The sequence below is a fragment of the Musa acuminata genome, chromosome BXJ3-2 (genome assembly GCF_036884655.1).
Source record: "Musa acuminata AAA Group cultivar baxijiao chromosome BXJ3-2, Cavendish_Baxijiao_AAA, whole genome shotgun sequence".
NCBI lineage: Eukaryota > Viridiplantae > Streptophyta > Magnoliopsida > Zingiberales > Musaceae > Musa > Musa acuminata.
In genome coordinates, this window is record NC_088350.1 from 34,789,941 (window position 1) to 34,813,590 (window position 23,650).

Genomic DNA, 23,650 nt, shown 5'->3' on the forward strand with positions numbered 1-23,650 from the left:
AAAAGAAATAAGTTTAAAATCTTACTCCGCTATTAACAATTTTTATATCAGTGATAATTCACTTTATGTTCAGATTAGGATAAATGAAATATAATCTTTACATCATAATTCACCTGATATACTGATATATCAGCTATCGATACGATACATAAGAGCTATACCAAATCGTACCAAACATACCAACACATGATACATGAAAGTGTACTCATATACTATCGTACCGATCTCCTGTCGGATCGATATATACCGCTCATACTGAGTGGTATGTTGTGCTACGACGAATTTTATCATACACGAACATTAAAGTTCCGTTTAATGAAGATATTTAACTTTCACTCCGTAGCAACAATCGACCCTCCTCAGGTTTTCAATCAAATAGAGAAGAAACATCACTTTCATTGCTTTGCTAATGTCCGAGATTGCATCTCACGTCTCAGCACTGATCAACCTTGTCATAACATTTGGATCCGCAATATGTCACCATAGCCGCTACTCCTATTGTGGAGGGCAAATGGGGATGGAAACACCATTGGATTTTGTGGGAAGATGAGACTTGGGATGATCAAACTTGCACACTGATTTAAATGGGCAAAACCCATTTTTCATGTAGTAGTGGCACTCTGGCTGACCTGGTCTCTCGGGATATTCATCGATGTGCACCTGCTAATGAACAATGAAATCACATTTATTTTCATCATTATTCATGATGGATGAAGCTAAATTTGTACATGTAACTTTGGTTGAAAAAGAAAAACAGGTCATGGAGACCTGAACAAAACCATTCCAGACAAGTTTGATAAGATTACTATGTTGACTACGATTTTGAATTTTACAAGACATCCTTTGTCGTCATCGGAAAAATTGTTTCTTTGTAAGTTGTGTTTCAATCTACTGTAATGCCTGCGATAGTGAAATGCATCTGCTAGCAACCATGTTGACTCTTTCATAGAAGTAGTGAATCTCTCCCTACTTAAAGTAGGAGAGACAGTCGGTTGCTTCCCATAAGCAAGAACTGATGTTTCAGCCCCTATTTCATGTAAGAAATATGGTATCTTGCTTCCCAGAAGCAAGAAGAGACCTTATGAGCATTATTTTTATATGCTGCAGCAGCATGATGGGAATATTGACCCATTAATATCGTTGAGCCTGGACCATTACCTTAAGATGCTTAAATGCTTAAGCCTCTCCCACTTAAAAAGACTTGACATCTTCGTCAAGACTTGAATATAGCACAAAATCTAATTTAACATGATGCATGTGAGGCATAACTCAATGATGGTTCTATGCTATGACATGTCTTTTCTACTCGAGTCTCATGCCCCAATGCTAGCCTGCTTTGAGATCATTTATTATGATCCAGCTTGATGAGATAACTAAGCCATTAACTAACCAATGGCCCAAGATGCTAAGTTCAATTTACGAGTACATCCATCAAACCATTATAAATGAATCATAGATCTATAAATTAATCATATGCTTTGCTCACTTTCAATGTGGACTAAACTGGGGCAGGAGTGCTAGCTGACAAGCCTTAAAACCACATAGTCAGTTCTGTGTGTTTGAAGTTGGACCAAAATTTTCAGGTTTGCTGACAGATTGGGTTTCAGAAAAATGGACAAGAACAAACTGAATCAAACAGTATATGAATGAATACAAGATATACGTCTATAACAGGTTTGTTATATTTTATACTTGCAAATGTATCACATTACACATTACATGTTTAGCAAAGATTTGAGTGAACATCTTTCGTTATCACTGCTTCCAATTATTGATGTACTCTTATGTAGAGAAAGATCGCTCCATCAAGAAGCCCCCTGCACTTTAGTTTTGCTATTCTCCTATTACCACAACCCTTTAATGCAATAGCAATCAACAATATGGGCAGCTCAAACTCTCACACAACATGTTTATCAAAATATCTACTCATTCCCTTTGAAACTATTAGTTTCCTCCACCCACCATCATGCATCACTTTCATAACATTTTGACATAACATCAAAATACATGTTTTCCATTTACTTGTTCATTTGCGGCTATATGTCTAGAATGATCAATATTTTCATCTTTCTTCCATAACCTGACTTTGTTTTTAGGTAAACCACACCAAATTCTAAATAGTTTACTGGAATATTCTGCACTAAAATGTAGCAGACTACAAAAGGTTCTTTATCTAAGAGAGGTGATTGAGTGAGTGAAATATTCTTCTTTTTTTGGTGTCCAGTGATGCTACAGTATAGTGAAACTAATCTACATCTGGAAACAACCAACTATGAATGCCTAAACAACTTCAAGATAACAGTGTTTATACTTAAAATTCAGGTCATTGAAATAAGTAGACATGCCTCTGAATATCAGTATGAAAACTGAAGCTTCAACAGGATTTCTATATTACATTTTCATGTTATGTTGGATTTTCATGAACCTGAGGTACCATGGTAACTTTCCAAACAAAAAGATTTAAAGCCAAGTGGGGAGACTTTTATAAACTTGAGCACGTGGACTGTAAAAATTACCTGATACCCATTGCATTCTGAATTTGAATGGAACCCTTGTGAAAGCAAATTTGAAGCTGGGGAACAGGCTGGTGATGCAACTACAAAAGAAGTTGGTCCATTAAGTGTTCCTTGACTACGACTGGGTGTCACGGGCATTGTTGATGCTCCAAAGGCACTTTGTTGCATAGATCCACTACTTTGACATCCTGAATGAGGATCATGTCCAACCATTGCGACAGTAGGATCAGGATGATGATATCTACAATTGGTAGAAAATTTGCAATTCCCTGTACGCATGTAATATGGGCATTCCTTTGCTCCCTGCAATCATCAACACATGATATGAAACCGTAGGTGCCTGACACTGGCAAAAACTAAGAAAATTGACCACGATCATATTCAGTATGGTTACATAGAAGTCTGATACAAAGCAAAGAAAGCATCATAATGTATGAAAGTAAATAGCACGCTTACCAGTCTAATTGGAAGGCCTAAGAAGTTCAATTTTGATGAATTGCCTTCCATTTTCTTTTGAGAATGAACATATTTGCAGGATTTCCCATACTTACAACCTCCTGGCATTGTGTAAAACTGCAGAATTTATCATATATAACTTACATTGCATTCAAAAATGACTTCACAAAATCATGTTTGTGACATGTGCATATTTCTTACAGTTGTGTGTGAAATGATCAAAAATAGCTACGTAAAATACATGGAAATCTATAAATTACCTTGCATTCTATCTGTCCACCCTTTTCCAAAGTGGTTTCTTTACTCTTTTCCACAGCAGCCTTTCATATGAAGATTCAGAAACAAAATAACAAAAAAATTTACAAGATATCAGAGGCCTGTAGCATTAAGTAAAACGAATAGTAATGTAAAAGTTCCTCTAGGTGGCACAAATCACCAATAACATCCTGTACTTATTGAAATAATGATTTACAGGATTGTTTCTTCTTTCACAATCTTGAGTGTTTTTCTCTTCTCTCATGCACTCTAATTGCGATGTAATTTCTAAACATAACTAAATGAAATGAGGATGATGCTATGAATGTGAAAGATCTAAAAAAAAAAAGGTCACAAGTAGGCAGGTCAATGTGGAAGAGAAAAGCTAGTATCTAAAAGTCATTCCGCAAAACCAAACTTAATTTGTTACATAAATAAAAAAAATCTGAATTATAGCTTCCTGGACTTACCTTGTGTTCTATCAGGCCACCCTTTCCCAAAGTAGTTTCTTTACCCTCCTCTGTGCCAGCCTTTCATATGAAGATTTAGGAACAAAATAACAAGCAAATTTACACCATATAAGGTCCATGGCAGTAAGATAACATGATATTAATGCAAAAGTTCCTCTAGGCGGCTCAAATCACTGACAAGATGAGAATGATAATATGAACGTGGAAAATCCAAAAGAAAAAAAGACAAGTGGTTATGTCAATAATGAGGAGAAAAACAAATATCTAAAGGTTGGTCTACAATACAGAACTTTATCCAATGTATAAAGTATAAACAACACAACATCACAAACATAGGCTTTAAAATCACCTTGAATTCTGTCTGTTCACCCTTTTCTGAAGTGGTTTCTTTACCCTTTTCCCTAGCAGCCTTTCATATGAAGATTAAGAAACAGATAACAATCAAATTTACACCATATCAGAGGCTTATAGCATTATATAAAATGACAAAGTTGCAAACGTTCCTCTGGGTAGCCCAAACCACCAACATCCTTTTTGATATAATGATTCATGTGATTGTTTCTTCTGTAACAGACTTTTAAGTTTTTTCTCTTCTCTCATGAAATCTATTTGTGCTGTAATTTTAAATGAAAACTAAATCAGATGAGAATGATAATATGAATATGGAAAATCCAAAAGAACAAGCAAAAAGTAGGCACGTTAATAGGGAAGAGGAAAGCTAATATCTACAAAACCGAGCTACATTCATTGCATAACTTAAAGATAACATCCCAAGCTTAATCATTTGGGATTTTGGACATAAAGCTGTTATTTATAGTAGTAATAAAAAATTACAACTTAATAATCCACAAAAAGGATCCCAAAAGAGACACTTAGAAGTCTCCAAATACAAGTTATAGCAACTAACAACTATAACATATTAGGACTCTCTGGACATGTTTGGTTTAGCTATCCAAAAGGTCTTCTGTAGCTTAAAAAGCAAAAAGCCAAAAATAAAAATAAAACCTTTATAAAATTCCAGGTGTTTGGCAACATCATTCAAGTATATCTTTGGAGAAGTCAGAATTTCCTTTTAGAAGAAGAGGTTAAGATCTTTCAATTTCCTATAAAAGATTTATTGATAGAATCTCTCTTTATCCTGAGATTCACCACTTGTAATTATGCAAATTGCCACCTACCACCTTCTATTTACCACCATCACCTCTGACCCTGCCACAGCTAATGCTAACACCACTGCAAGTCACTGCCACAACTGACCACCACTGCTACTGCCACCAGCCACTACAACAGTCATCATCGTTGCTGCTACAATTACCAAACTGTTACTATCACCACTACTGGAACCACCAGTACCCACTACCACTGCCATTGTCATCACCACCATAACTGCCATTGCAGCAACTTTACCACTACCACCACCACCATTACCACTTCTGTCCTGCTACTACGCTGCAACCATTGCTACCACAAATATTATCATCATTATCATGACCACCACCAGAATAATTGGCCAACTCCACCCTTAGAGCCCGACCTCTAGTATTTCCATCACCTTGGCTAGCATCATTGGTGACCATAACAGTGGACTTATGGTATGGAAAAATGCTGACCTTGTAATCTTGCTGCTCTGATCTTCCAGAAAGAGTTTGTTTCTCCTCTGGTAATGATAGGATGTCGACCTTCTTGTCTTCATGCTCTATCCTTTCTGGAAAAGATTGCTTGTCCTCAGCAGCCTATGAGGTCCACAAAAGAATTAAACAAATTATCAGTTCAAGTCACAAAATTAGAAGGCATTAAAAGAATATAGCCTTGTATGATTTGGGCCATTTGGCTCAATTGTTTCATTTTAAACAAATACAAAATAAAATGAAAGAGCAATTTAAGAATGAAATTATTGACCTTTATCTCTGTCTGCTCCACTGTTCTTAAGAGGATTGCCTTTTGTTTTTCCTCTGTTTTCTTTAAAGTTTAAACAAGAAGAATAAGAGGGAAAAACCACCACATCAGTACTAGCTAATTAACTTATTTAAGTCAATTCATAATTAGAAATGGAAAATATGCTCAATTCATACATCCTTATGTTCACATGACAAAAAGTAATAAAAAATGTAGCCCTTTAAACAAAACTAGACCTCTGAATTAATAAACCAATGATAAATTAGAAGATTTTATGAAAATGTTACCTCACATTTTAATTGCATGAAGCTATGGGCAATCTCCTTTTCTTTCTCATCAACCTTTCCAAGAATTTCAAATATTCCACATCAAAGCAAATAAAGGTACTATTCCAATAAGAACCTTACAACATATACTCCAGGACTAATAGATCACTACAATTATCTGAAAGGCCATAAAAAACCTACACTAGCATCATACATTTATGGGTCCAGGAAAACCAAACAAACCTAACTAACATGAAAGAATACTTGTACAATCTTTATATAAAAGAACAAAGTCAATAGTGAAATTGCTTACTCTGCATGATGTTTGTACCTCCATTATCAATGAAGATTCTTCATGCTCTTCTCTAGCGGCTTTCTAAATAGTTAGGACAAGAAAGGAGAGAACATGATCAACGATAACATCAATCCAAAGTAGAAACCTGTGTTGATATTAGGAGATTGCCAAGATGATAATGATTTTTTCTAGAAAATAAAGTAATTAACTTTTCTTGCATATGCAAATGCAACGGTACATTGGAAGATAATCAGCCGATCATGTTGGACCTGACTGAAGAAGAGCTTTAAGTATCTTGTTTAATGTTCACATGACACCATTACATAACTCTGTTTCATATCTATAGGAGTATAAAACTAACACTTCGAAGGTGTTAGCTAGCTTAGCTGGTGGTAAAGGCTTTGATAGTATATCACAAGGTCTTGAGCTTGAATCCTGCCTCCGTCACTTATCCTTTGCCAAAAAAAAAACTAATAGTCTAATACTTCGCATGTCTTGCATCCCCTCAAGCCATGCCTTAAGAATCAGCTCAACAAACATATCAGTTCTCTTAATTCACCAAAAAATACTTACATAAATACTATATTTAATATTTGATTTTCACTCAACAGTCCTCTAAAGCTTGATAAAGGAACTCTTATAACATTTCCTAGTCTGGAATCACTTAAATGTTAAATCATTTGTATCAAGTAAATAACAGGGGAACCACACATAATATAATATCTACAAATTTTTTATACAAGAAAAAAACTTTTGATCTGTGTTCTGCTTCAGTTTAATCTGGCAATTAAATATTTCATTTTTCTGATTTAGCATGTACAAGGTCTTCTATATTAAATTGCTTGTTACATTCTGATGGCAGCATTTAAGCATAAGAATCAAGTACGAGAAAATGATAACTGAGTGTGCTAATTGCTAAAAGGAAAGATATAGCCACATATGCCATTGTCTGGATAGTAACAAGAAGGCAATCAGTACCAATGCTTTAAACTTTTACAAATTGCAACCAATAATGAGAAGAAAGTAAAGGTTCAAGGAAAAACAACTGACAGGGATAACAAAGTTGGAGCGTAATGAACTTGAAATATATATGGGTTTACACATACCAATTCAGAAATGGAGCAACAAAAAAAAAGGACCTCACCTAAGTAAGATAGAAGCCTATCGTTTGGAAATAGAATGTTTCAGCATAAATCAATTTTAATGACTTGCCAAATACAAAAGAATGCATGTGCACAAATAACATCAACTATCTATATGAAAGAAATTCTAAAGGACACCAACAAAGTATTACCTGAACAACCTTCCATTGTTTCTTCAATGTGACCTGAAAATCAAGATCAACAACATCATCTATTGCAGCACAAACCAGACTTAGATACCAAATAATATGAAAATACAAATTCTATAAAAAGGCACAAATTGATATTTTTTTAATTTTTGGAAACTCATAAATCAACCCAAATTTACATTCTTAATAAAGAATGTTAGAAATCTTATCTCTCCTTTCTAGCATGAGATATATGATATGCTTTTACAAGGCTTTTAAGATTAACATGATTTTAAAGTATTACATTAATTACATTGGTTCATAAAGACTTTGATGGACCAATGCATCTCAGTGTGGTACATTAATCCATAAATTCCAAGCCCTAAACCCAGAGTCATAAAAAAAATGCTACTGTATTATTATGAAAATGTAAACTTATTTAAAACAGATGAATACTTAAATAAATATAGCAGTAAAAAGATATGTTGACCTTCTCCTGATCCACCTTTTTGGAAGGAGTCTGTTCCTCTTTCTCAACAGCCTGTCAATAAGAGGTTGACGAGAAAATAAAAACAAAAATAGTACTTCATTTTAGATATTGGTAGACATAATAAGAAACAAATCCACTTACAAACAAAAATAATGACCTTTTTCTCAGTTTGCTCCACCTTTTTCAGTATAGTACCCTTTTGCTTTTTTTCAGCATCCTTTGGAGAAGAAACATTAAGAAGATAAGCAAAAGCTTTGTCACAGTAACACATAAATTGGAAAATATAAACTGCAGTCATACTTCATACTTAGAAAAAAAAAAAGCTAACGCAATTCTTATGATCACATGCTTGAAGAAATAAATAAAATGAATCAAATCATGATAGCAGCAGTTAAATATTACTGGATATGAAAATTAAAGGCCGATTGAACTAATATTGGTTGTAGATAAACTGACCTCAGGCTTGAAATTCTTTTGGGCAACTTTCTTTTCCTTCTCACCAACCTTTCCAAGTTCCAGGCAATTAAATTATTCAATTTTAAAGGAAATATAAAGTGCAACATGGATAAGAATTTCACAGATTCTACTTCAGTAATGATAAAGTCATTATATTTACCTAAAACGATAAGAAAAATAAGTCTATGATAAGAAAACCAAAATGAATATAAGTAACTCAAAAGAACGGTTGGAGAAGAAACAAAAAGAAGAATATTGACCTTTTTCTCAGTTTGCTCCACCTTTTTTAGTACAGTACCCTTTTGCTTTTTTTCAGCATTCTTTGGAGAAGAAAAAGAAGAAAAGCAAAAGCTTTATCACACCAACACATAAATTGGAAAATGTAAGCTGCAGTCATACTTCTACTTAGAAAAAATAGCAAACGTAATTATTATGATCGCATGCTTGAAGAAATAAATAAAATGAATCAATCATGATAGCAACACTTAAATATTGCTGGATATGAAAATTAAAGGCCAATTGAACTAATAATGGTTGTAGAAAAACTGACCTCAGGCCTGAAACTCTTTTGGGCAACTTTCTTTTCCTTCTCACCAACCTTTCCAAATTCCTGGCAATACAATTATTCACTTTTAAAGGAAATACAGAGTATAACATGAATAAGAATTTCACAGATTCTACTTCAATAGTGAGAAACTCATTATAGTTACCGAAAATGATAAGAAAACCAAAATGAATATAACTTGAAAGAACAGTTGGAGAAAAAAAAACTGCTCACCTTGCATGTTGTTTGACCCATCTTTTCTGAACCAGATCCCTTATGTGCCGCTTTAATAGTCTTAAACAATTAAGAAAAAATGAAAATAATCACTCATTCATAACAATATCACATTAGATTATGAAATTATGACATTCTTTACAAATTGGCAAGTCAATTTTGATTATTCATATGTTAAAAGTAACCACGTGTTCCTGCATATGTTCCGCCTACTTCTGTTTAAGAGTTAACAAATAAGCTGAATTCATCGCATGTTAAAACAATATTGATGAATACAATTTAAATCATAGTTATGCTTTATACCATTCATATCAGTAATTTAAAAAGCGCTAGGCGCCAAAAGACGTCAAGGTCCACAAACGCCTGAGGCGCTATGCGCTCGCCCGAGCGAAGCGAGGCGCTAAATTATAAAAATATATAATATAATTATTAAAAATTATCTAAATTATAAAAATATATAATATAATTATAACAATAATTTCAAATAAATAAAAATTAACAACATTAAAATCAAAATAATATATTATTAATCTATTAACAGAAAATTAATCATTTCAAAATTCAAATAAACTTAATATTAAGAGTATACTGAGCCTAATGGAGAAACGAGGAAGCAGCGGCGAGCGGTGGCGGCAGCAGCAGCAGCGAGTGGCGGCAGCGGCAACAGCAGCAGCAGCGGCGAGCGGCGACAGCGGCAGCGGGAAAGGGAGCGGAAGGCGCGAGCAGCGGGAGGCCTCGAGGGAGGCGCGAGCAGCGGGAAGGCTCGCGGGAGGGCTCGCAGGAGGCGAGAGGGCTCCCGGGAGGCGCGAGCAGCGGGAGGCGTGAGGGCTCGAGGGAGGCGCAAGCAGCGGGAAGGCTCGCGGGAGGGCTCGCAGGAGACGATAGCAGCGAGAGGGCTCGCGGGAGGCGCGAGCAGAGGGAGGGCTCGCGGGAGGGCTCGCAGGAGGAGCGAGCAGCGAGAGGGCTCGCGGGAGGCGCGAGCAACGACAACGGCGAGCAGCGGCAGCGAGCGACGAGATCGCGATCGGGATCGGGATCGAGAGCGGTAGCAGGTTAGTGTTAGGTTAGGGTTAGGGTTAGGGTTGGGGTTATATCGGTTTAGTTGGTTCGATTGAACCAACTAACAACTGAACCAGGACCGAACCAGACCTAAAATTCTGGTTCGGTCGCCTTGGTTTACCCAGGCGCTCGCCCGAAGCGCCCAGTGCCTGGGCTCAGGCGAGCGCCCAGGCGACGCCTGTTTGAAGCGCGCCGCCTGGGACATTAGCGAGGCGCTCGGGCCTCGCCTCGCCTCGCCCGAGCGCCTAGGCGAGCGCCCGAGCGCCTTTTGCAATCACTGATTCATATTGACACATAACTAAATCATCAATGAGTATAATGCCAACACTTCACATCTCCAACAGGAACTCTAGCCATAATTGGAGACTAGCCAGACACCAATATGCATTATGAACAAAACATATAATCATATATAGGAAAAGGTGAGGAAGACGAGACAGGCTTGGTGATAAAAAGGGAATATAAAGGTACATAAGAACGATACAAAAGGATAGTTTACCATGTGCTAATGCCCTTGCTATACAACAAGGCAGTATACAGTCTGGCCTCATGAACTGCTATGTGTAATTAGATGTTGCATTATGCAGATGTCATAGAAGCATAAGAAACATTGGTAAGAAAATAAGGATCAATGCTGAAAATCGAAGAAAATACATAGGAAGACAATCCAGAAGGAATATTAGGAATACCATTCCCAGAAAATAAGGTGATAAATAGCCTATCCTCGTAAAATTTACAACCCTGTCCAGAAGTAGGCTAAGGTTTGAGCGAAAGACAAAATAAGGGTTACAAGAAAACCCAACAGGGATACAAAGGAATTTATTGGACTAGATTATCATTGTCGAAGGAGAATGGCTTCTACACAAACAAATGCAAAGTTGGACATACATTCATTTGAGATAAGACCTTATACATTAGAAACCAAAGGCTCACAACACCTTAGTGCTACAGTCATACTCTCCAAACAGATAGTTTGATGTACTTCATTATTGTGACCATGGTTTTACAGAGTATTAGTTCTTACGAAAGTTTCAGAAAAGAACGTCCAAAAAGACCCACTTAATAATTTTTGTAGAGAGTTCTCTAAAACAGACAGGATCTGTCAACTAGAAACTGCTGTAACTAAAAATAGAGATCCTATGATTTTAATCTATGAAGGATCATTTATTTTTTGTAGTTCCAAAAATTGAAGATAAAGCAAGAAAATGCTGATAAAGAAGTTTCCATCACTAGCCAGACATACTTAAATAAAGAAACCCCAAGAAAATTTTCTTCAACCTTTGCTCTCAGAGAATTCTATACCGAGAATTATATGGACAAGCTTAACCACTGTATATTCATCAATATTCTCACTAGTACAGGCCTAAAAACTTGAATTTGATTGTGAATCAAGAACAGAAGAAGGCAACAAAATTTGTTATCCAGGAGAATTTCATAGAAGCGACCACTATATGGGCCAACAATGCAATTTCATAAAACAGAAAGGTTCTTCTTCTTACTCTAACATTAATGAAAATACTGGGATTTGGTATTTTACAGCTTCTTGTCGCTAGGTGTCTATTGTTTCGGCAGGTTTCAGATACATGATTGTAGTCCATTATTGTGTCATCAGTTAATTCAAACAAATGTCAACAAGTCTGGAGATCAAGAGTGACAAAACCAACTGATCATAGCAGGAAACAAAACCTATGCAAAATCCAACGTGTAAAAAAGGCACAAGCTTACTTTTCCTTTTAAGCCAACAAAGGAATTAAATAAAGATATCAAAATGGATTTTCTTAAAAAAAACCTGTTGTCATCTGAAAATTATACACTACAAAGTTGCATTTTAATTATTGGTTGGACAAAGCTAACTACCGTTTTGTTCGCTTTTCTTTTGATGTGTAGACACACCACAAAGGACTAAGATCATTAATTATTGATGAGAGTTGTTTACCTGAACATATTCCGATTGTTTCTCCGGCTTGGCCTGGCAATCAAGATCAAGAAAGTAAATCGATCACTAACGCACAAGCAAGACCTAAAAATCTGATCAAGATGCGAAATAGGAAACTCTTAAAGAACATGATGAAGAGAGGCACAACCCTATGTCTCCTTTTTGGGGGATGATTGAACCTGCAATTCAACCCAAATTTACAGGTCCCTGTCTTCATATAAAACGCGCAATTGGGCGCATCCGGTCTCTGGGAAAATCCAGGCCATACCCCTTTTTCGGCCGCCGCCGCCACCCCCTCCTCCCCACCTTTCTTAGGCGACTCCGGATCTTGATCGAAACCAACATCGTCAGCCAGTTCTGGGATCTCGGGATCGCCAACAACGTCCAAGGGCTTCTCCTCCGGCATCATGCTCGCGAGTCCTCTGTGCGCGCCATCCATGGAGAAGTTCGGAGGAGGAGCAGACGAAGATGACTTCGCGTCATCCTTCACGGAGAGTTTCGCCTCGACGACTCCCATTCGCCCGTCGGCATACAAAAGGGGAAGGTAAGGGAGGAGTGGAGCAACAGCGGCAAGCGAGAGAGAGATGGCCGAGGAACGGGACCTTTTTCTCCTCCTTTTAGCGCATGCGATCGCATGCGATGATTTAGCGATTAAGATTCAACTGTATGGGCCGTCTCTTGTCCCAGCGACCAAACACGAGAGCCCGGTCGATCTCAAGCCTCCACGCGAGAACCGGCCAGCAGAACGCAGTACCATGAACCGTGTTCGATCCCAAGCTGCCGCATTGATCCCTCGAGTGCAACACCATATTTGACTGCCCGTCACCGGTTTAGCTCAACGCCTGCCACCGAGTCGTGACCCGAGCGGCGACGCGGTCCCGCCGACCAGCGCCAACCACCGTCAAGGTACGCCACCTTGTAGCCCTGATGGCGGAGAAACGAAGACTCAGTGACGGCGGGCGGGTCCCACCTAAGCGTTCACTCCTGAAGCACCCCCCCCATCCCATGCACGCGTTTGGTCGCTCGGCCAAGACGCCGAAGCTGCAACCGGGTCCCGGCGGACGACCAACCAATATCAGGGTACGAAACCGAGTAGACAAAAAAATTAGTATTTTCCGCAGAGAATGAAGACTCGGCCAACCCGCAGCGGCGGGTCCCACTTACTGAATTAAAATACCAACGCAAAGCAATCAATAGAAAATAATTGCGTCGCACTAAAAGACACAACATAACACACTATTCGATACACAACAATAACAACAACAAATCAATTAACGTAGATACAGGTCAACTAATAAGTCAAAGATCATACGAGTTTTGGAAACCTTCAGATGAGTCACGCGAACTCAAAAAAGTGTTTCCATCTCCGAGCTGTCAATTAATCAAATCAAATGACTTCCAAAAAGAGCATGTTAATTCAGATTAAATGGACCACAAACAAATTTTCCTGAGAAGAAGGGGGGAAAAAATGACATCAAAAGACTGCAGACTATGAGGAACAAGGAACAAAATGTACAAGGCACTTGTTTTGACATATTTACAGGCAGAAATCTACAGACTAACATATCATGAACTGCACAACAATCAAAATATTTCACAAATTTAGAGGACAATATAAGACATGGATAACTGATAGAAGGAAGAGAAATGATTGATCGACAATAAAAAAAATTCACAAACTTAAACACACAATACAATACATGTATAATTCATATCTGCTCCCCAAGGAAGAGAACAGAGAAAAGCAATTGATTGGTTGTCTAGCTACAGTTCTTTGTATGCTCGGGCCTTGACCGATACATGATATACAAGTGCAGAACATTTTACAGAACAAAACATGGAAACAAATTCTCAAGTTTCTCGGCTGCAACAACACTAATATGGCAAATCTGACAAACCACAAACAGGTCTAACACTATGAGCTCTATAACAAGTTCTTTAAGACCTGAGTAATCCTACATGCTGATGCAAGTCTTTGATGACATAAACAATACAGTGATGCTGATGTAAGTCTTTGATGACATAAACAACAAGAAACTATACATCATAACAACAAGGTGATGCCACAGATCATGCAGTCTTGCAGATTGTGCTCCAGGTAGCAACAGCAAAATTAGAAACCTTCCAGACCATGTAGCAACCAATGGCACCAATGACATGCACTTGATCTCGTAAAGTCTGATTCAGTTACCATCACAACAAATTATTTATTTGCCTAGATCAATGATCTCTTCCTTGACTGATATAAGAAGAGAAGACCACATTAAAATTCAAATTTGAATCGACTTTCAAATAAGATAAAAACATACAGGCACACACATAATAGTCGGAGTAAATTATAACCTTTTGAAGTAGCTATAAGCTTTGTCAAACTAAGATTTTGAAGCCATCATTTGATGTGGTAAATTTTATATTTGGTGAATAAAGTTCAATAAATGAATTATATATGTCCAAGAGTTTAGGTCAATGCAGATTCTACAAAATAACCAATTTCAGGATCTAACTGATGCACCCTTCACAAACAGCTAATAGCAACAATTACTTTCTTAAGATTCTGCTTGATATGGAAAAGAAGGTTCAAATAGCTGATTACATGATTAATCAAAAGCTTTTAGCAATGTTACATGAGTAATTTTTAAAATATTTTATCCATTTTGTCCCTTGACTCTCTGACTCATACAACCTAAGCAGCCTCTTACAACAAACAAGTTAGTGCTATACAACTGAATTTGATGCATTGATAAAGCCAACCTGTCATCCACCTCTTTTCTTTATTTCAAGGTCAGACAAAATAGAGGATTTAGGACATTTAGCAAATTTGAAGGATCATGCAGAATTGCAGAAGTACAATGCACTGGTGAAACATAATTAAGGCAGACACTTTGAGATTGTATCATCTATACAATCACATCTTGAAAACAGGAGCTTCATGTTTGTCAAGAGATAATTATTTTGAAAGAGAAATGACTTGAACAGGAAGAATTTGTCGGAACATACTTGTATGCATGTATATTGTCCCCATTTGTGTCATTTAAGAGAATAGAAAATAAAACTTAGTGTATGCCCCAGCATCAAAGAAGATAAGCATAAGACATCCACCATAAGCAAATAAACAATACTAAACTGGAGCAGACACCAGAAGACAAACTAGAACAAAAAAGTAAATAAAGGCATATGATATGTTATACTATGTGGTAAGATTAACCTAATATCTTCCAATGGGAAACATCCAGAATGTAATATACAGAGATATATCTGTGCAGATGAATGTACCTATTCATGAATCACATATTTTGTATGCATAACCTAGACAAACTGGTAGTTTGATGATATAACTTCCATGGGACTGGTCATCATAGTTTCTACAGACTTCCTGCAAGAATAGGATTTCGTGGAAGTTTGGAATATGTGATCCAAAGAAACGTAGCCAGCTGAGCACAAAACATCTGGACAGCCAAGTAGAAAAAACCTAGCTGAAATATCTGGCCAAAAAAATATTTTTATGCAGTAATAGATGCCCTAGAAACATCTGATCAAAACACATGACATAACAGGGAACTGGTCCTTAAAAAGGAAAGAAAAAACTAGTTACAAGGAAAAGCAAAAGATACAAGAAAGTACAAACAATTCCCACTTATAAGCCAAGTGGTTTAAAAGATGATGCAGAACACATCAGCATTATTTCAATAGCAGTAATTAGACAGAAGTCACATGAAAGTAATATATAGAAGCAAATCCAACTGACTTCATAAAGCTTATATATGAGACTTTGACATACATGAGATTGGGGATCAACCAATCTCAACTGGAGGTCAGGCCTTATAAAAGACATATGCAACTGGTAGTTAATAAGATCCATCAACACTCATCAGTCTATCACTTTGAACTTGAAAATGTAAAACGTATGTCCTTAAGAAGCACATGTGCACAGGAGAGAGAACATCCCCCGGTTTTTGTTGCCGCCTGCAATAGAAATGGCACTATCCCCATCACCCCCTTCCCTCCGCGCGCCACACCCCCCCCCCCACCCAAATAAGAGTAAGTCTGAGTTTGCCTTCAGCAAACCATCTCTTCCAACAAGAGATGGTTTGCTGAAGGCAAACTCAGACTTACTCTTATTGGAAGAGATGGTTTGCTGAAGGCAAACTCAGACTTACTCTTATTGTGGGTTGGGGGGGGGGAGGGGGCGCGGGGTTGTAGCTTGAGAAGAAAGTGCTGGGGTGATGGATAGTGCCAATCTGTTGCAACCGGGTCCCTCCGTGCGCCACACCCCCCACCCGGTCGGTTTTTGTTACTTTTAGTACTTTTAAGGATTATGATCACACTGTTAAAAATCATTTTGAGAAAAAAAAATAGCACTGAGATTGTACTTAAAAAATCATGTTTAGTACATCAATATTGTTTGAAGCAAAGAGGCATTTAATGAAGAGCGCATGTAGTTGTTGGGATTGTTATTGCTAATTTAGATATTTTGTTTCTTTTGTTTGCCATAGTGCTACTGGTTGTACTTGGTTATTCAGAGCTTGTATGATATGCCTCATACAACCAATGATTCCTGGTACTGTTTGCACTTATGTTTGTTCAGGTAGTAAGGATTTGGATTATGTAAATCACTACTTGTGTATCTGGTATTGGCTATAATTTACAAGAACTTAGTAAGAGGAGGAAGGGTTAAGAATTTACTCCGCGTGAGATACCATATTGTTTGTGGAACCCCAGATGTTCTCCGAGTGAAGGATGATCAACAAGGGTGTTCTAATGCGTTGTAGATTCTTATCCCAGACTTTTTTTTATTTGATGATGAAATGCAAATCGCTAGAAAAATACCGCTGCAGCCATGCATACCACTTATTATAGGATTTGGGCAACAAAGAGCACTGAACGGCTGACCTTTCTTTTTACGGTTGACAAGATTAATCCGAGCCTCCCATTTGTAATCGTTTAATTGTTCTTTCTTTTATCTTTACCCATTTCATGCCTGATTGATATCTACTATTCTTCTTCTCTATTTACCTGTGCTTTTTCCTGTGTTTTTTCTTCTTTAGGAATGTTGTGATGACAACTTTTTGAAAAGTTTGGTGCGAGTATTATTATTTACTTGTCGGTTTAAAACTTTTTTGTTTTGTGGATTTTGCTGAAAAAATCCTTGGTAACTATTATTTACCTTATGTTCACCATCAACATGTTTTGTGTAGGAGTTTTTTCATGCTGAAATTGTGATAAAAAACATGTTACAATGTTAGTTTAAAGATCATAGGGATTGCGTGGCCGAACGAAAAAAATACTTTTGACCGAATCAATTTACTTATTAAATCATCATCATTTATAAACATATCAAATTCATAATTATAAAATTTAGGCCAAATTGGTTGGTTGGTTCTATAAGAATCAAGAATTGGACTCTTGATCAGCTTGATCTATAAATCTTTAATTTTTTTATGTTTTTACCAAAGTTTCTTTAATTGTTTATTGTAAGAATAAAAAAAATGCTATTATATATATATATATATATATATATATATATATATATATATATATATATATATATATATTTCTTTGTTTCCTTCAACATGTCTAATTTCTTGTTGTTGCCTATTTGACCAATGTTCTTATATTTATTTTATTATAAAATAATTTTATAATATTATTTGTATAATTTGTATATTTGTATGTATATATTTATGTGTATGTGCAGTGCATGTATATATTGTTTTCTAACCAATTGGATCAACTTGGCTTTGTAATCTTTTCAAAATGATAGAAGTAACCGCTATCTCATTGATCGTATAAGTAATCATGTAATGAGTCCCATTTAGACTAACTTATTGTTCTTATCTGAATTTTAAATAAATATTATTATTATTAGTTTTGAAACAATAATATACAAAAATAATAATAATTCCCACATCGACTACACTATTTTTAAATAAGATTATAAACAAGATTTTCTATAAGTGATATGCTATTTTATTCACTATAACATTCATTTTCGATTGACGATTCTTATTATGAATGCTAACAAAAAGCATGTCATTCACCATTCAACATACATTATCCGCATGGACCAACAAAAGATCTTAATTTTTTCATGTATGAATATATTAGCTTAAAATAAACAAGACTATATGGGTTATACCCTTCTTGCTTATTTTCCAACCGTTAAAAACTATCAAAAATCTTAATCCATATGCGAAATCTCGATGACAATTATTGCACAAAGTGATCAAAACCTCATCAGATTATCAGAGGAAAGCTTAGAAGAATCATGACTGAAATTTACTAAAAATTGATTGCAGAGACCTCCACGGCGCCCAGGGGTTATAAACGAGAGAAAAAGAGAGAGAGAGAGAAAACATCCCCCTTTGTATCACTTGTCGTCACCTGCAATGCACCGCTCCACGCGTCTTTCACCTTTCCCTCCCCCCGAGAGCTCCGACAAAAGCACCTAGCCATTTTCAAATACGTAAAACATCCTCCTATGCATCTTTTGTCGTTGCCTGCAATAAATCGAATGGCATCGCTCCACGCATCCATCACCCCTTCCCTCAAAAAGAGATGCAATGTACTTTTCACTTTAATAGATAAAAGATACAAAAACCAATTTTCTTTTGGGACCACATCATCCCTTAAGGCTAAGGCTTAGATCCAAACCCTAACCCTAACCGTAACCCAGAATTCAAACTATCCACAAAAATTGGTACCGTCAATCAAAATGAAAATAAAGCAACCAACTTCCACTCGGACGACACATGATTCATTTTTCGTTATCCAACCCCTAACCCCCCCTTCGATTTTTGTTAGCTTTTTGTTAGCATTCATAGCATCTCCCTATTAACACAATTTATCTCACACGTGATTTCTGTTTCATAAATTTTTACACATCAATCTTCGCACAATAACAAATATATTCTGTTCTTTCGTTGCACATGAGATATCGCCCCTAAGATTTTTCAATAGTATCCACATCCGCCACTTCATGTTGAGATCGGAAATAACCTCGTCAAGAGATTGGAAATAGTCTCGTCAACTCTCTGGTGAAGTTTGATGCTGTAAACCCCTGTATCAATGAATCAGTTAAAACCTCATAATTGGTAATGCTTAGATTGGTAAAAGGAAAACCAAAGCAAATGCAAGACTACTCTGTGACTTTCAATGAATCCAAGCAATTTGTACCAGGTACAGGAAGATTCATGTCATTATATAGAACTGCTGTTGTTTTGATGAATTTGAAGACGCAAGAAAGCTTGGCATGACTTCAACAAGATCGCAAAGCAAAAGATAAAAATAATGGCATTGTGATAAAGATAGTATGCAAAGCATGTAGAGACGGATAATATTCATATCAAAGCAAAACAATAGAAAGAGACAACAAAGAAAAACAATAAACATCATTGCTGCATGGACTAATTTAGTAATGAGACTCTATTTCAAGAGTTTGTAATCAGAAACTTTGGCAAAGAAGCTGCAAAGGTGCAAAATATTTCTCAGTACTTGAAACCTTTGAAGAGCTTCGGATACTTATCATATACTCTCTCCATTATTGAACAACTCATAAATCCTCCAGTCTGCTTCATGCTTGGTTGCAAATGCCTAAAACTCTAACCAGGAGCTTCCACAACAACAAACCCTCATCGCTTCAAGTCTTGGATAATACAACTTTTCAGGATTTTCTAATCAGCACAGAAATCACATTCATCAAGGCAACTAAAATTTTTCATTGTTACATCAGAACAGAAACTGATACAGGTGATAACAGAGACGAGAAGGCCATCATGATAACCATGAAATGCATTAGGATTTCAAATGTAAGCAGGTTTGGTATAAGAACGAGTCAAATAAATCATAAGCATTTAGAGGAACATAAGGACTAGAGGATCTCGATAGAGGATCTAATATATGTAAATGAACATGCTCAAGAGGGAGCACATTTTGCAGTCACTAACTCATCACTGCAAATTCACTATTAATTATGCTGGAAACCATATGCCAGTGTGAAACGGATAGTAACTGGCGCTTCACAATAACTTTTACTTAAGATGGATCATTTGATAGCGCGGTTGGAAAGAGATGGTGCATGCAGATGTTCCTCAGCAACTTCTTGGCGTGATGTTGTTCACATAAATGACACAACCAGTGATGAGTTTTGTAGGTCAAAATGCTGCAAGATATAGATTATCCACTTTCAGTGGAATCCATAATGGTAGACAATCTTATAATTCTGAAATGTAGCTAATCAGACAAAGGATGGATTAAGTGAACAACCTCTTATTTCAACTACCATTTGGAAGGGTTGCAGCCTTCTTAATCTTCTTCTTCCTTGAAGCAAAGCTGCTGGGGCCAACAACTATTGACATTCGCTTAGTCCTGTCAACGGTTTGTGTTCCAGAAACAAAAAAAAGATCACAACCAAAGAAAAAGATAAATTCAAACCTTAAAGTGAAGAGCAGCACCTGTTGAAGTAGGTTAAGGAGAACTAACTTACCGATTGGAAAGCTCAATTGTTTCTGGGTCATCTTTTTCAGATATTCCATCTGATGAAAAACATGGAAAGATTATAATCAGCCAAATATAAAGAGACACGTGCCACAAAAAAATCAAACAATGCAAACTGCAAGCATCAATTGTTTTATATTACTAAAAACGTGTCACAAAGATTCCACTTATCATGTTAATTCATCTCAGAATTATGTGGATAAATGGCCCAATATGTGTGCCTTGCAAGAACAAATTTGGATAAATTCTAAGAGATATACTCAAATACAACATGCAGAATCAAGGAAGCAATGGTTATCAGTGTGCCCAGATTGATTTCAGATAAGTTCGGATAGATTTCACATGACAATAAGAATGATATCAAGAACAAATTTGGATAAATTCTAAGAGACATACTCAAATACAACATGCAGAATCAAGGAAGCCATGGTCGGCAGTACCGAACTGTACCGCCCGGTACGGGCGGTACATACCGGTCCGACAGGTTGCCGGTACGCGGACCGCCTGTTACCGATCCGAGTACACTGTAACAATGTAGCACTGTAGCAATGCTACAGTACATGACACACCTGAGTATACCGCTCGATATATCGTACCGTACCGGTATCGAGCCCAGGTCGAAACACCGGTACAGTACGTTATTGCGAACCTTGAAGAAAGCAATGGTTATCAGCAAGGTCTTCGGTATCGAAGTGTATCGCCCGTATCGGGCGGTACGTACCGATCCGACAGGTTACCGGTACACGGACCCACAACCGATGGGTCCCACCTAAGCGTTCACTCCAGAAGCACCCACCATGCGCGTGTTTGGTCGCTCGGCCAAGACGCCGAAGCTGCGCGTTGATCGCTGAAGCGCAACACCTTCCTTCTCTTAGTACCCGTTATTGCCGCGTGCAATAATTCAAGTTGCAACCGGGTCCCAGCGGACGACCAACAAATATCAGGGTATGAAACCGAGTAGGCATAAATAGTATTTTTCCGCAGAGAATGAAGACTCGGCCAACCCGCAGCGGCGGGTCCCACTTACTGAATAAAAATACCAACGCAAAGCAATCAATAGAAAATAATTGTGTTGCACTAAAAGACACAACATGACACACTATTGAATACACAACAACAACAAATCAATTAACGTAGATACAAGTCAACTAATAAGTCAAAGAAACTTTAACGGAAGAAAGATCATACGAGTTTTGGAAACCTTCAGATGAGTCACACGAACTCCAAAATGTGTTTCCATCTCCGAGCTGTCAATTAATCAAATCAAATGACTTCCCAAAAAGAGCATGTTAATTCAGATTAAATGACCACAAAGAAATTTTCCTGAGAAGAAGGGGGGAAAAAATGACATCAAAAGACTGCAGACTATGAGGAACAAGGAACAAAACGTACAAGGCACTTGTTTTGACATATTTACAGGCAGAAATCTATAGACTAACATATCATGAACTGCACAACAATCAAAATATTTCACAAATTTAGAGGACAATATAAGACATGCATAACTGATAGAAGGAAGAGAAATGATTGATCGACAATAAAAAAAATTCACAAACTTAAACACACAATACAATACATGTATAATTCATATCTGCTCCCCAAGGAAGAGAACAGAGAAAAGCAATTGATTGGTTGTCTAGCTACAGTTCTTTGTATGCTCGGGCCTTGACCGATACATGATATACAAGTGCAGAACATTTTACAGAACAAAACATGGAAACAAATTCTCAAGTTTCTCGGCTGCAACAACACTAATATGGCAAATCTGACAAACCACAAACAGGTCTAACACTATGAGCTCTATAACAAGTTCTTTAAGACCTGAGTAATCCTACATGCTGATGCAAGTCTTTGATGACATAAACAATACAGTGATGCTGATGTAAGTCTTTGATGACATAAACAACAAGAAACTATACATCATAACAACAAGGTGATGCCACAGATCATGCAGTCTTGCAGATTGTGCTCCAGGTAGCAACAGCAAAATTAGAAACCTTCCAGACCATGTAGCAACCAATGGCACCAATGACATGCACTTGATCTCGTAAAGTCTGATTCAGTTACCATCACAACAAATTATTTATTTGCCTAGATCAATGATCTCTTCCTTGACTGATATAAGAAGAGAAGACCACATTAAAATTCAAATTTGAATCGACTTTCAAATAAGATAAAAACATACAGGCACACACATAATAGTCGGAGTAAATTATAACCTTTTGAAGTAGCTATAAGCTTTGTCAAACTAAGCTTTTGAAGCCATCATTTGATGTGGTAGATTTATATTTGGTGAATAAATTTCAATAAATGAATTATATGTGTCCAAGAGTTTAGGTCAGTGCAGATTCTACAAAATAACCAATTTCAGGATCAAACTGGTGCACCCTTCACAAACGACTAATAGCGACAATTACTTTCTTAAGATTCTGCTTGATATGGAAAAGAAGGTTCAAATAGCTGATTACATGATTAATCAAAAGCTTTTAGCAATGTTACATGAGTAATTTTTAAAATATTTTATCCATTTTGTCCCTTGACTCTCTGACTCATACAACCTAAGCAGTCTCTTATAACAAACAAGTTAGTGCTATACAACTGAATTTGATGCATTGATAAAGCCAACCTGTCATCCACCTCTTTTCTTTATTTCAAGGTCAGACAAAATAGAGGATTCAGGACATTTAGCAAATTTGAAGGATCATGCAGAATTGCAGAAGTACAATGCACTGGTGAAACATAATTAAGGCAGACACTTTGAGATTGTATCATCTATAAAATCACATCTTGAAAACAGGAGCTTCATATGGTTGTCAAGAGATAATTATTTTGAAAGAGAAATGACTGAAACAGGAAGAATTTGTCGGAACATACTTGTATGCATGTATATTGTCCCCAGTTGTGTCATTTAAAAGAATAGAAAACAAAACTTAGTGTATGCCCCAGCATCAAAGAAGATAAGCATAAGACATCCACCATAAGCAAATAAACAATACTAAACTGGAGCAGACACC

At 36.8% G+C, this 23,650-nt stretch overlaps 1 protein-coding gene and 1 long non-coding RNA gene across 11 annotated transcripts; both read right to left on the bottom strand.

Annotated features, from left to right (window-relative positions):
• Positions 1 to 96: 96 nt before the first annotated feature.
• On the bottom strand, positions 97 to 12,785 carry LOC103976579 (zinc finger CCCH domain-containing protein 65). 10 transcript variants are annotated; one of them, XM_009391845.3, is made up of 19 exons: positions 12,292 to 12,770; positions 12,144 to 12,176; positions 9,149 to 9,208; positions 8,921 to 8,980; positions 8,631 to 8,690; positions 8,371 to 8,418; positions 8,072 to 8,131; positions 7,915 to 7,965; positions 7,449 to 7,481; positions 6,191 to 6,235; positions 5,881 to 5,934; positions 5,597 to 5,656; positions 5,308 to 5,430; positions 4,047 to 4,106; positions 3,698 to 3,757; positions 3,233 to 3,292; positions 2,973 to 3,089; positions 2,517 to 2,819; positions 97 to 663 (listed from the first exon to the last, which is right to left on the bottom strand). In XM_009391845.3, exons 1-19 carry the CDS (start codon positions 12,658 to 12,660, stop codon positions 496 to 498), a joined length of 1,824 nt encoding a protein of 607 aa, XP_009390120.2. In that variant the 5' UTR covers positions 12,661 to 12,770; the 3' UTR covers positions 97 to 495. The 10 variants fall into 10 exon arrangements, with proteins under 10 accessions (XP_009390120.2, XP_009390118.2, XP_009390115.2 ...); XM_009391843.3 differs by having other exon boundaries at positions 97 to 660; positions 6,173 to 6,235; positions 12,292 to 12,769; XM_009391840.3 differs by having other exon boundaries at positions 6,173 to 6,235; positions 12,292 to 12,769.
• Positions 12,786 to 19,928: 7,143 nt separating this feature from the next.
• Positions 19,929 to 21,846, bottom strand: LOC135631851 (uncharacterized). The gene is made up of 4 exons (XR_010494531.1): positions 21,825 to 21,846; positions 20,626 to 20,674; positions 20,406 to 20,507; positions 19,929 to 20,301 (listed from the first exon to the last, which is right to left on the bottom strand). It is a non-coding gene; the product is annotated as an uncharacterized LOC135631851 (long non-coding RNA).
• Positions 21,847 to 23,650: the final 1,804 nt, after the last annotated feature.